This window comes from Oncorhynchus mykiss, chromosome 20, assembly GCF_057628025.1.
Source record: "Oncorhynchus mykiss isolate SJ-2025 chromosome 20, ASM5762802v1, whole genome shotgun sequence".
NCBI classification, from domain to species: domain Eukaryota; kingdom Metazoa; phylum Chordata; class Actinopteri; order Salmoniformes; family Salmonidae; genus Oncorhynchus; species Oncorhynchus mykiss.
The window spans coordinates 42,597,447-42,610,229 of NC_143041.1; the positions used below are offsets into that span (position 1 = coordinate 42,597,447).

The window sequence follows — 12,783 nt, forward strand, 5'->3', positions numbered from 1 at the left end:
CTCTCTTCCTTCCCTTCATCTATCTTCCCCTCTCTTTCTTCCTTCCCTTCATCTATCTTCCCCTCTCTCTTCCTTCCCTTCATCTATCTTCCCCTCTCTCTCTCCTTTCCCTTCCTCTATCTTCCCCTCTCTCTCTTCTTTCCCTTCATCTATCTTCCCCTCTCTCTCTTCCTACCCCTCTCTCTCTTCTTTCCCTTCATCTATCTTCCCCTCTGCTCTTTCTCTTACACATCCTCTAACTACATCCCTGTTATTCCCTTTACCCCTTCTCATTCTTCTCCCTCCCAATTATCCCCCTCCCTCCCTCCCTCCCTCCCTCCCTCCCTCCCTCCCTCCCTCCCTCCCTCCCTCCCTCCCTCCCTCCCTCTATCCACCTCTCTCTCCCTCTATCCAGCTCTCTCCCTCCCTTCCTTCCTCTCTCTATCTCCCTCCATCCCTCCCTCCCTCCCTCTCCCTCCTTCCCTCCTTCCCTCCCTCTCTCTCTCTCTCCCTCCTTCCCTCCCTCCCTCCCTCTCTCTCTCTCTCTCTCTCTCTCTCTCGCCCTCCCTCTCTCTCTCTCTCTCCCTCCCTCCCTCCCTCCCTCTCTCTCTCTCGCCAATGAGACTGACGGCCAGTGAGATACACATGAATGATCAGTCACAAGGTGCCAGTTTCTTCTACTGTATATATGTCATTTGGCAGATGCTTTTATCCAAAGCGACTTGTACAGTCGCACATGCATTTCCTTTTGCAACCCACTATCCTGGTGTTTCAAACCCTATGCTTTAGCAACTGAGGATCTTGTCTGTTTTTTATTTTTTATTTATTTAGCTAAAGTATGAAAACTTATTGAAGGTGAGAAATTACTATGTAAATCATTGTACCTATAGGACAGTACCAGTGATGACAAGACAAATGAAGAGAGGGAATGGAGAGATGGAATGGAGAGAGAAAATGGAGAGAGAGAATGGAGATATAGAATGAGAGAGAGAGAATGGAGAGAGAGAATGGAGAGAGAGAGAATGGAGAGAGAAAATGGAGAGAGACAATGGAGAGAGACAATGGAGAGAGAAAGAATGGAGAAAGAAAATGGAGAGAGAGAATGGAGATATAGAATGAGAGAGAGAGAATGGAGAGAGAGAAAATGGAGAGAGAGAGAGAGATTGGAGAGAGAATGGAGAGTGAATGGAGAGAGAGAAAATGGAGAGAGAGAGAGAATGGAGAGAGAGAAAATGTAGAGAGAGAGAGAGAATGGAGAGAGATAAAATGGAGAGAGAGAGAGAGAATGGAGAGTGAATGGAGAGAGAGAAAATGGAGAGAGAGAGAGAATGGAGAGAGAGAAAATGGAGAGAGAGAGAGAGAATGGAGAGTGAATGGAGAGAGAGAAAATGGAGAGAGAGAGAGAATGGAGAGAGAGAAAATGGAGAGAGAGAGAGAATGGAGAGAGATAAAATGGAGAGAGAGAGAGAGAATGGAGAGTGAATGGAGAGAGAGAAAAAGGAGAGAGAGAGAGAATGGAGAGAGAGAAAATGGAGAGAGAGAGAGAATGGAGAGAGAGAAAAAGGAGAGAGAGAGAGAGATTGGAGAGAGAGAATGGAGAGAGAGAAAATGGAGAGAGAGAGAGAGATTGGAGAGAGAATGGAGAGTGAATGGAGAGAGAGAAAATGGAGAGAGAGAGAGAATGGAGAGAGAGAAAATGGAGAGAGAGAGAGAATGGAGAGAGATAAAATGGAGAGAGAGAGAGAGAGAATGGAGAGTGAATGGAGAGAGAGAAAAAGGAGAGAGAGAGAGAATGGAGAGAGAGAAAATGGAGAGAGAGAGAGAATGGAGAGAGATAAAATGGAGAGAGAGAGAGAGAGAATGGAGAGTGAATGGAGAGAGAGAAAAAGGAGAGAGAGAGAGAATGGAGAGAGAGAAAATGGAGCGAGAGAGAGAATGGAGAGAGAGAAAAAGGAGAGAGAAAGGAGGTAGAATGAAGCACATGTTCATTCATTAGTCTTCAGGAAGTGCCAGACAGGGAAGAAGGGAAGGGGCTGAACGACGAGGGGGATTTATGCAACACATAAACACAGTTTGATTTAGTTGTGAATTGACAGGCAAATATGGAGGAGGAGAGGATCAAATAATGTACTGTCAAGAACAACTGAAACTTATTTTCACTGTGTCATTCATTTCACATCTCCTGCTAACATTGCTAAACACAGCTGAACATCCATGGACCAAATCAATTCACCATCAACACAGCCACAACCACTTGGAATTGTGAGCTCCGAGAGGAAGCAAGGTTTCTTGAGAAGACTCCATTCTTGTTATTGTGCCCTTGGTCTTGTCATGTCTCAGGTGCCCGGAGGAAAGGGAGGCCTGGTCACCATGGGAACAACTTGAAGGCAATGCAAAAGACAGGAAATGATCTGGGAAGATACTGACTTGAGTTTTAAACAACAACAGCACTTCCTTCATTGAATAAAACCTTGTCTACTGTAACGCAGGTACCAACAATTCACAAGTCTCTCTCTCGTGACAGTGTTAACATTATAACGTTTAATCGAGTAAATCTAAATTGAGTAGCTGATGTGGTTCTGGGAGGCGAGATAAGGCGTGATTTACAGGTGATTTAGTATAAGGCATTTGCATGTAGAATATCACAAATAATCGTAGCTGCTGGCCATTCCTTGATTCATTCAATCTCCTGCTTTTACTCTGCCTGATCTGATAACACTACTACAGACAATACATCCTCCAATAAGATTCTTCCAGAAAATCCCCCTGTAGGCTATCTTCATCTCATACCTCAGTCTAACCCTTAACCTAGCAGGGTTATCTCCTACCTCAGTCTAACCCTTAACCTAGCAGGGTAGGGTTATCTCCTAACTCAATCTAACCCTTAACCTAGCAGGGTAGGGTTATCTCCTACCTCAGTCTAACCCTTAACCTAGCAGGGTAGGGTTATCTCCTACCTCAGTCTAACCCTTAACCTAGCAGGGTAGGGTTATCTCCTACCTCAATCTAACTTCACTATGTACCCATTGTTCCTCTTTACTGATTCTGGGGATGAGCAGGCACATCTTCGCTATGTACCCATTGTTCCTCTTTACTGTATATAACTACATCTGGCAAGTAAAAGTCCTGGGTGGCAAGTTGATACAATTCCAAGTCCGGAAGGTTAAAACCAACTTCAGAATTAGGAAGACGTAAAACTTTCCTTTTTAATCTATTCATTTTATTTGCCCACATAAAGTCTGTTATTACCGAGTATACTTAAAATAATGACTACGGTAGGAAAAAAAACAACCTTTGGCAGCCATTCTGAAGAGGTTGTTTCTACCTGTGAGATTTATGGGAACGATTGTTCCATTTAATTAGATCTGCTTTCATATGGTTGAGTAATGGAATATAGTTATCTTTATATATTTGTTGTTTGTTGTCACTTATAAAGCATCCTAAGTATTTTGTATTTTGTTGTGGTCCATTTAAAGGATTGTTGTAGATCATGAGTTATTTTCACACCCTGATCTGTTTCACCTGTCCTCGTTATTGTCTCCTCCCCCTCCAGGTGTCGCTTATTTTCCCCAGTGTATTTATCCCTGTGTTTCCTGTCTCTCTGTACCAGTGTATTTATCCCTGTCTCTCTGTCCCAGTGTATTTATCCCTGTGTTTCCTGTCTCTTTGTACCAGTGTATTTATCCCTGTCTCTCTGTCCCAGTGTATTTATCCCTGTGTTTCCTGTCTCTCTGTCCCAGTGTATTTATCCCTGTGTTTCCTGTCTCTTTGTACCAGTGTATTTATCCCTGTCTCTCTGTCCCAGTGTATTTATCCCTGTGTTTCCTGTCTCTCTGTACCAGTGTATTTATTCCTGTCTCTGTGCCAGTTCTTCTAGTTTTCCCGAGTGTATTTATCCCTGTTTCCTGTCTCTCTCTGCCAGTTCATCTTGTTTTCCCCAGTGCATTTATCCCCGTGTTTCTTGTCTCTCTGTGTACCCGCCTGCCTGATATGACCACGAGCCTGTCTGCCACTCTGTACCTGCCTGCCTGACCATTCTGCCTGATTGGACCACGAGCCTGTATCCCACTCTGTACCTGCCTGCCTGACCATCCTGCCTGACCATTATCCTCAGTATTAAGTTAGGATCTAGTTATTCTCAGTATAAAGTTAGGATCTAGTTATTCTCTGTCTTTAGTTAGGATCTAGTTATCCTCAGTATTAAGTTAGGATCTAGTTATCCTCAGTATTAAGTTAGGATCTAGTTATCCTCAGTATTAAGTTAGGATCTAGTTATCCTCAGTATTAAGTTAGGATCTAGTTATCCTCAGTATTAAGTTAGGGTCTAGTTATTCTCAGTATTAAGTTAGGATCTAGTTATCCTCAGTATTAAGTTAGGATCTAGTTATTCTCTGTCTTTAGTTAGGATCTAGTTATCCTCAGTATTAAGTTAGGATCTAGTTATCCTCAGTATTAAGTTAGGATCTAGTTATCCTCAGTATTAAGTTAGGATCTAGTTATCCTCAGTATTAAGTTAGGATCTAGTTATCCTCAGTATTAAGTTAGGGTCTAGTTATTCTCAGTATTAAGTTAGGATCTAGTTATCCTCAGTATTAAGTTAGGATCTAGTTATTCTCTGTCTTTAGTTAGGATCTAGTTATCCTCAGTATAAAGTTAGGATCTAGTTATCCTCAGTATTAAGTTAGGATCTAGTTATCCTCAGTATAAAGTTAGGATCCCACGAAACACAATAGAAACCAGGCTACCTAAATATGGTTCTCAATCAGGGACAACGATTGACAGCTTCCTCTGATTGAGAACCATACCAGGCCAAACACCGAAATAGAAAATCAAAGAAAAACTAACATAGACAACCCACCCAACTCACACCCTGACCATACTAAAACAAAGACATGATAAAATAACTAAGGTCAGAACGTGACAAAGGAAAAAATAAATATATATATATTATATTTGTTAATGATATTATGAATAGAAGAGACCGACTCAATAGATAATTTATTCTAGCATTGTCCCTATGTAGCTTGTTTGTGGTCACAGGTTCAGGAGTGGTTAAAAAAAACACAACATGCACTTAAAATGAACCTTTTAAAAAGCAGTGCTGGGCGATCTGGAAAGACACAGTCAGTCAATCAATAACATAATGATACTCATAGGAAAGGTTTTCATCTTTAGCTCACAGTCTGTTTATAATATATGAGTGGAAAGGTTCAAACATTTTGTAAAACATCACAGCACAATTTAAAAATACATGGCACATGGAATCCAAATGAGGGTGTTCTATGGTGATAGGTGGGATGGGCTGAGAGTGGCTGAGGGGGTGGGATTAAAGAGCTGAGGTCTATGGTGATAGGTGGGATAGGCTGAGAGTGGCTGAGGGGGTGGGATTAAAGAGCTGAGGTCTATGGTGATAGGTGGGATGGGCTGAGAGTGGCTGAGGGGTGGGATTAAAGAGCTGAGGTCTATGGTGATAGGTGGGATGGGCTGAGAGTGGCTGAGGGGGTGGGATTAAAGAGCTGAGGTCTATGGTGATAGGTGGGATGGGCTGAGAGTGGCTGAGGGGGTGGGATTAAAGAGCTGAGGTCTATGGTGATAGGTGGGATGGGCTGAGAGTGGCTGAGGGGGTGGGATTAAAGAGCTGAGGTCTATGGTGATAGGTGGGATGGGCTGAGAGTGGCTGAGGGGGTGGGATTAAAGAGCTAAGGTCTATGGTGATAGGTGGGATGGGCTGAGAGTGGCTGAGGGGGTGGGATTAAAGAGCTGAGGTCTATGGTGATAGGTGGGATGGGCTGAGAGTGGCTGAGGGGGTGGGATTAAAGAGCTGAGGTCTATGGTGATAGGTGGGATGGGCTGAGAGTGGCTGAGGGGTGGGATTAAAGAGTTTATGTTTGGTAATGTATTATTGTTAACGTGACTGCTTTATATAAAAGTACCACTCACGTATGTAAGATGTGTATGTAGAATGTGTATGTAGAATGTGTATGTAGAATGTGTATGTAGAATGTGTATGTAGAATGTGTGTGTAGAATGTGTATGTAGAATGTGTGTATATGTAGCAAAAAAGCTGCAAAAAAAAAACTAAGAAATTTGTTCTCTGAAGAGGGGTGGTGGTGGAGGGGTTAATAAAAAATAAAAATAATATATATATATTTTTTTTTAAGTGAATCAATCAATGTGTATGATGAAACATAGATATTCAAACAAACTATTCTAAAAAAAATCTACCTGCAACAAAGCATGCTGTGAAATATGCTAATGAGGCCCCTCCCACGTTTTTTTCACTCAGATAGTTACCGGTAATGAACTAAACATAGTTGAGTTTTCAGGTCTTTGCCATAGATTTTGTAAGTAGATTTAAGTTTCAACTGTTACTCAGCCACTCAGGAACATTCAATGAATTCTTGGTAACCAACTCCAGTGTATATTTGGCCTTGCGTTTGAGGTTATTGTCTTGCTAAAAGGTGAATTAATCTCCCAGTGTCTGGTGGAAAGCAGACTGAACAAGGATTTCGTCTAGGATTTTGCCTGTGCTGAGCTCCATTCCATTTATTTTTGTATCCTGAAAAACTCCCCAGTCCTTAACGATTACAAGCATACCCATAACATGAGGCAGCAACCACTATGCTTGAAATTATGGAGAGTGGTACTGGGTAATGTGTTGTGTTGGATTTGTCCCAAACATAATTCAGGACAAAAAGTGAATTGCTTTGCCACATTTTTTTACAGTATTACTTTAATACCTTGTTGCAAACAGGATGCCTTACCATTGGTCCTCCGATCCTTCCTACTACTCCTCCTCGTCAGAGGAGGAAGATGAAAACCGTTAAATAAATGTTTTTTTATTAATCAATATATTGAAATTATTTTTGTTTTGAAATTATTTAGGCAAAGCCATAACAAAGGGGTTGAATACTTATTGACTCAATACATTTTGGCTTAAATCTTTTATTAATTTGTAAACATTTTGAAAAACATTATTCCACTTTGATATTATGGGGTATTGTGTGTAGTAGGCCAGTGACACAATCTACTTTTAATTCAGGCTGTAACACCAAAAATGTAGAAAAAGTCAAGGGGTGAAAACTTGTTTGTGTTGTCCAGGGTGGAAAGCTGACTATCATGTTTAATCTTGCATTCTTTCATGTCCTGAGTGGCGCAGCGGTCTAAGGCACTGCATCTTAGTTCTAGAGGCGTCACTACAGACCCTGGTTTGATTCCAGGCTGTATCACAGCGGTCTTTGATTGGGAGTCCCATAGGGTGGCGCACAAATGGCCCAGTATTGTCCAGGTTAGGGTTTGGCCGGTGTAGGCCGTAATTGTAAATAGGAATTTGTTCATAACTGACCTGTCTAGTTATAAACCGTGTTTAGAATGGCGAACACTGATTGGCAAAACTGAATGCCTAATGTTTAAGTTTTAAACACTGACGTTCAGGTGATGAATGTGTTACGTTTCATGGTTGTAGTGTACACACACAAAAAAAGAGGGTTCCTCAAGGGTTCTTTGGGAAGGGTGAAGGTTCGATGTGGAACCTTAATAACTCTAAGAACCCTTTGAGCTCTTCGATGGTACTTCACAGTTAACAAACGGATTCTGTCCTCTTTAAAGAGATCATTCAGATGTAGGGTGGTGTGTTTGGACCATGGTAGTAGAGGTGGACATGAAGAAACTCTCAACCCCGCTCCACTAGAAAACTATTTTCATCTCAAAGTCATCTGTCCGACCCGCAGGTCCCTCAGGCAGCCCTCCAGTGCAGTCAGTACACAACACCATGCTCATCATGTCTTATCAGGATCAGATAGTGACAGGGGTCCCAGAGGGGGTCAGACAACCAGGGAAGACATGTCTACGGAGCTCAGGTGAATATTTTTCAGTATGTTAACAATATCTTGAAATTGATGGGTAGACCTACAGAATCTACAGGACAGCAGCTTAAAGCTACAGTCTGGGATCTGGGAATAACGATCATTTCAATTACTGAACTATTGATTCTGTTCTTGGATAATATAATGTATAAATGTATACCATGGTAGTTCTTTGTCATGCCTCATTTTAGGAGGATCAGATGGTGATAGGGTTCTCAGCAGGGTCAGGCAGCCAGGGAAGACTAGTCTGTGATGGTGCTGAGGTCAGGCAGCCAGGGAAGACTAGTCTGTGATGGTGCTGAGGTCAGGCAGCTAGGGAAGACCAGTCTGTGATGGTGCTGAGGTCAGGCAGCCAGGGAAGACTAGTCTGTGATGGTGCTGAGGTCAGGCAGCTAGGGAAGACCAGTCTGTGATGGTGCTGAGGTCAGGCAGCCAGGGAAGACTAGTCTGTGATGGTGCTGAGGTCAGGCAGCCAGGGAAGACTAGTCTGTGATGGTGCTGAGGTCAGGCAGCCAGGGAAGACTAGTCTGTGATGGTGCTGAGGTCAGGCAGCTAGGGAAGACCAGTCTGTGATGGTGCTGAGGTCAGGCAGCTAGGGAAGACTAGTCTGTGATGGTACTGAGGTCCGGCAGCTAGGGAAGACTAGTCTCTGATGGTGCTGAGGTCCGGCAGCTAGGGAAGACTAGTCTGTGATGGTGCTGAGGTCAGGCAGCTAGGGAAGACTAGTCTGTGATGGTGCTGAGGTCAGGCAGCCAGGGAAGACTAGTTTGTGATGGTGCTGAGGTCAGGCAGCCAGGGAAGACTAGTCTGTGATGGTGCTGAGGTCAGGCAGCTAGTGAAGACTAGTCTGTGATGGTGCTGAGGTCAGGCAACAAGGGAAGACCAGTCTGTGATGGTGCTGAGGTCAGGTAGCCAGGGAAGAATAGTCTGTGATGGTGCTGAGGTCAGGCAGCCAGGGAAGACTAGTCTGTGATGGTGCTGAGGTCAGGCATCTAGGGAAGACCAGTCTGTGATGGTGCTGAGGTCAGGCAGCTAGGGAAGACTAGTCTGTGATGGTGCTGAGGTCAGGCAGCCAGGGAAGACCAGTCTGTGATGGTGCTGAGGTCAGACAGACAGGGAAGACCAGTCTGTGATGGTGCTGAGGTCAGACAGCCAGGGAAGACCAGTCTGTGATGGTGCTGAGGTCAGACAGACAGGGAAGACCAGTCTGTGATGGTGCTGAGGTCAGACAGCCAGGGAAGACCAGTCTGTGATGGTGCTGAGGTCAGACAGCCAGGGAAGACAGGTCTGTGACAGAGGACAGTTTTTTTTCTAAATGTTTTATTATCTCTGTGCAGCAAAGACTGAACAAACCAGTTGCTATTTCAAGGCAAGTCTGACAAACCACCAAAGTTGATTTCCCAAACTGTATCAAGGGTTGATCGAGGCTTTAAAAAAAAAAACGTGTGGTAGACCTGGTAGAAGCTATTGATGATGATGAATGGATACAGATGTGTTTGAATGCCCAGTCATGTTAATATCATCTCAGACATAAATGACTGTAGTTCGAGACCATCCACGGAACATACTATATGCCAGTCAAACTGAATTAGAACTCGGAAATGTCATTCCTCTACTGGAGGTGTAAAACACAAAAGGGACATATTGACATAACTATGGTTGTGAAGTCAGGCTGAATTATGACAAAATATGTTTTGTTTTTTCTTATCTCATCATGAGTACAGATTCTCCCTTCTCCCTGATTTTGTTTGCTTAGAAATGTTGATACTGGAGACTCTTATCTGAAGAAACTGTGAAACCAAACATTTATTGAGGCTAAGAAATGCATTGCAATTAATTGGAAGGTTGGTTAAACTCCCACGATGTCAAGTTTCTAATACTAGATTAAGGGTCTACTTGGCAACTTTCATAAGGTCTGGATGGCTTTTATGGAATTAAGTACGACTGAGTTTGGAGTCTGTATTGAAAACATGCCCACGTCAGGTTAGATACCCGGTTTCGGTAATCCCTAGCTGCTGGGATCCTCAGTCCTGGCCCTGGGGGTCTGCCGTCCTGTGGGTTGTCACTCTGGCCTTGGCCTAACACACATGAAACCAATAATGACTGTTTCACTAAGATCCTAAAGCTGAGTGGGTTTGTGTTGGGGCGCTGCAGGACGGTGGACCCCTAGGGACAGGACGAGGTGAGCCAGCTATATTGTGTGCAGATAAAAAAAAAGCTATACAGTACTATAAGATTAATTATATGGAGGATTTTCTGTTTCTGTGTATTCATGTATATTTGAGAAGGGGGGGGGGGGTTCATATAGATGATTTCTTAATTATTATTACCTTTATTTAACCAGGCAAGTCAGTTCTTATTAAATTCTTATTTTCAATGACAGCCTAGGAACAGTGGGTTAACTGCCTTGTTCAGGGGTAGAACGACAGATTTTTACCTTGTCAACTAAGGGATTCGACGTTGCGACTTTTCAGTTACAAGTCCAATGCTCTAACCACTAGGCTACCTGCCAACTCTACACTCTAACCACTAGGCTACCTGCCACCTCGACACTCTAACCACTAGGCTACCTGCACCCTCTACACTCTAACCACTAGGCTACCTGCCAACTCTACACTCTAACCACTAGGCTACCTGCCACCTCGACACTCTAACCACTAGGCTACCTGCCACCTCTACACTCTAACCACAAGGCTACCTGCACCCTCTACACTCTAACCACTAGGCTACCTGCACCCTCTACACTCTAACCACTAGGCTACCTGCCACCTCTACACTCTAACCACTAGGCTACCTGCCACCTCTACACTCTAACCACTAGGCTACCTGCACCCTCTACACTCTAACCACTAGGCTACCTGCCACCTCTACACTCTAACCACTAGGCTACCTGCACCCTCTACACTCTAACCACTAGGCTACCTGCACCCGCTACACTCTAACCACTAGGCTACCTGCCACCTCTACACTCTAACCACTAGGCTACCTGCCACCTCGACACTCTAACCACAAGGCTACCTGCACCCTCTACACTCTAACCACTAGGCTACCTGCCACCTCTACACTCTAACCACTAGGCTACCTGCCACCCCTACACTCTAACCACTAGGCTACCTGCCACCTCTACACTCTAACCACAAGGCTACCTGCACCCTCTACACTCTAACCACTAGGCTACCTGCCACCCCTACACTCTAACCACTAGGCTACCTGCCTGCTCAACACTCTAACCACTAGGCTACCTGCCACCTCTACACTCTAACCACTAGGATACCTGCCAATCAAAAGACTTTGTGTCTTTCCAAGAGTTGTTCATTTGTTAAGCTATTGGTTACAATATGTACTATTGAATTACCTTTGATCTAGTTCAGTCTTATTAACCACGTAAACATATTTAATAATGACCTCTTACCAAGCTTGACGACTGTGGGCATTTTTGCTTACATTTTGTTCTAAATAGAGATGGCATACTGGATTGTGTAAAAATGTAGGAAATGCGCATTAGACCAAAAATCTGGGGGGGGAGCCCCCCCCCCCACCCCCCAACGCACACACTTCTAGAACCAAAGTGGCGCCCCTGAATGCACTAATCAAGTTCACCCACAGGTGCAAGGAAATGCTCTCTCCATCTATCTCACGCAGGCACACATAAACACTCTGCAACTACACACACAAATGACCGTCAGCTCCTATGTATTTCATCCTACTAATGCACGCATTGATGGCCCTGGCGAAAATATACATAATGACAAGAGTCTCTTTCCGAGCAAGACAAACATTGAATACAAAGGCACCTGGTATTCTGATTCCATCAAGTGATAATTTCGTCAGAACTTACCCAAGTCGAAATGGGAACTGAGGGCAAACCCGGGGACGAAGAATGATGAAGACATTATGACCATCAGCAGAGCCGCCAACATCTTCCTCGCAATGTGGGGTTAAGGATGCTGCAGAGACACTGCAGCTTCTAATCAAAGAAATGGGCCAGTTGTAGAGAGAAACACTGCATTTTTTTTTTGCACATTCAAGCCCGGTTTTTGCGTTTCAAATCGCTCCTTCATCTTTTGACAGGCAAAAAAATAACAATCGGATTGAAAGGCAGATGTTGACAGAATGTTAGAATGTCCTTTTGTTGGCTTTGTATTTTATGGTATTATTGCTTGTCGCTTCATAGCAACACAACCATCAGAGTCTCACGTGCAGTTTACCGTTTCCTATGCAGTCCAATTGTGGAAAATGTGCTGTGATTGTCGCTGCAAAAGTGTCCCCGGTAAGTGCCGTTACCCGTAGCAATCAACCGGATACCACACAGTATTTAAATTGCTGCTATTCTCTTCGATCTCTGCTGCACCAAACGGCTGACAGGTCTGATGTAGGCTATCATAACCCTCACATATGAACTCAGATGAATGCTCAATTCTTTGATGATGATATCACCAACAATATAGCCTAATAGCACAATTCACTATGAATAACGCAATCTCATTGAATTACTGGCAGCTTCTCATAGCTGTTGCGTTAATAGCACAAGCACAGAGCGGCAGCTGTCCGCTTGCGGGTGCTGACAGCGAGAGCGCCATCTTGCCTGCTAATGTTCCATTCCCAAAAATAATTTCTGACTGAGCTGGGGTTCAGCTCTGCTCCTGAGACTGCGGGGGAGGGGGTGATGCGCTTTGCTGGCGGATATAGCCTATTTGAAGTGAGCAGTTAAGCAAGACCAGTTTATGCCGATGAACCAGTTGTATGCTTATCTCACAAATCAAAATGTGTTCTGGTTATAGAGTTAGGCTTTAGCATAGACTATAACTGTCATCATTCACATTGTTGATATCATGTCATGATGTGACTTATTTCATGTTTCCCTTTCCTTAGATATTATAATAATAAGAATGGACTCTCTCTCTCTCTCCCTGCTGTTCTAAAGTGTCAGCCAAGACCC

The 12,783-nt window shown here is 43.8% G+C and overlaps 1 protein-coding gene across 1 annotated transcript in view; it reads right to left on the minus strand.

Moving 5' to 3' along the window:
* LOC110499449 (serine/threonine-protein kinase LMTK1) overlaps positions 1-12,489 on the minus strand; it is a 93,125-nt gene extending 80,636 nt beyond the window's left edge. Inside the window, exon 1 of the mRNA XM_036956306.2 lies at positions 11,683-12,489. Coding sequence (XP_036812201.2) covers positions 11,683-11,764 — 82 coding nt within the window. The 5' untranslated portion in view covers positions 11,765-12,489. The remainder of the gene's footprint in view (positions 1-11,682) is intronic.
* Between the last annotated feature and the right edge of the window lie 294 nt (positions 12,490-12,783).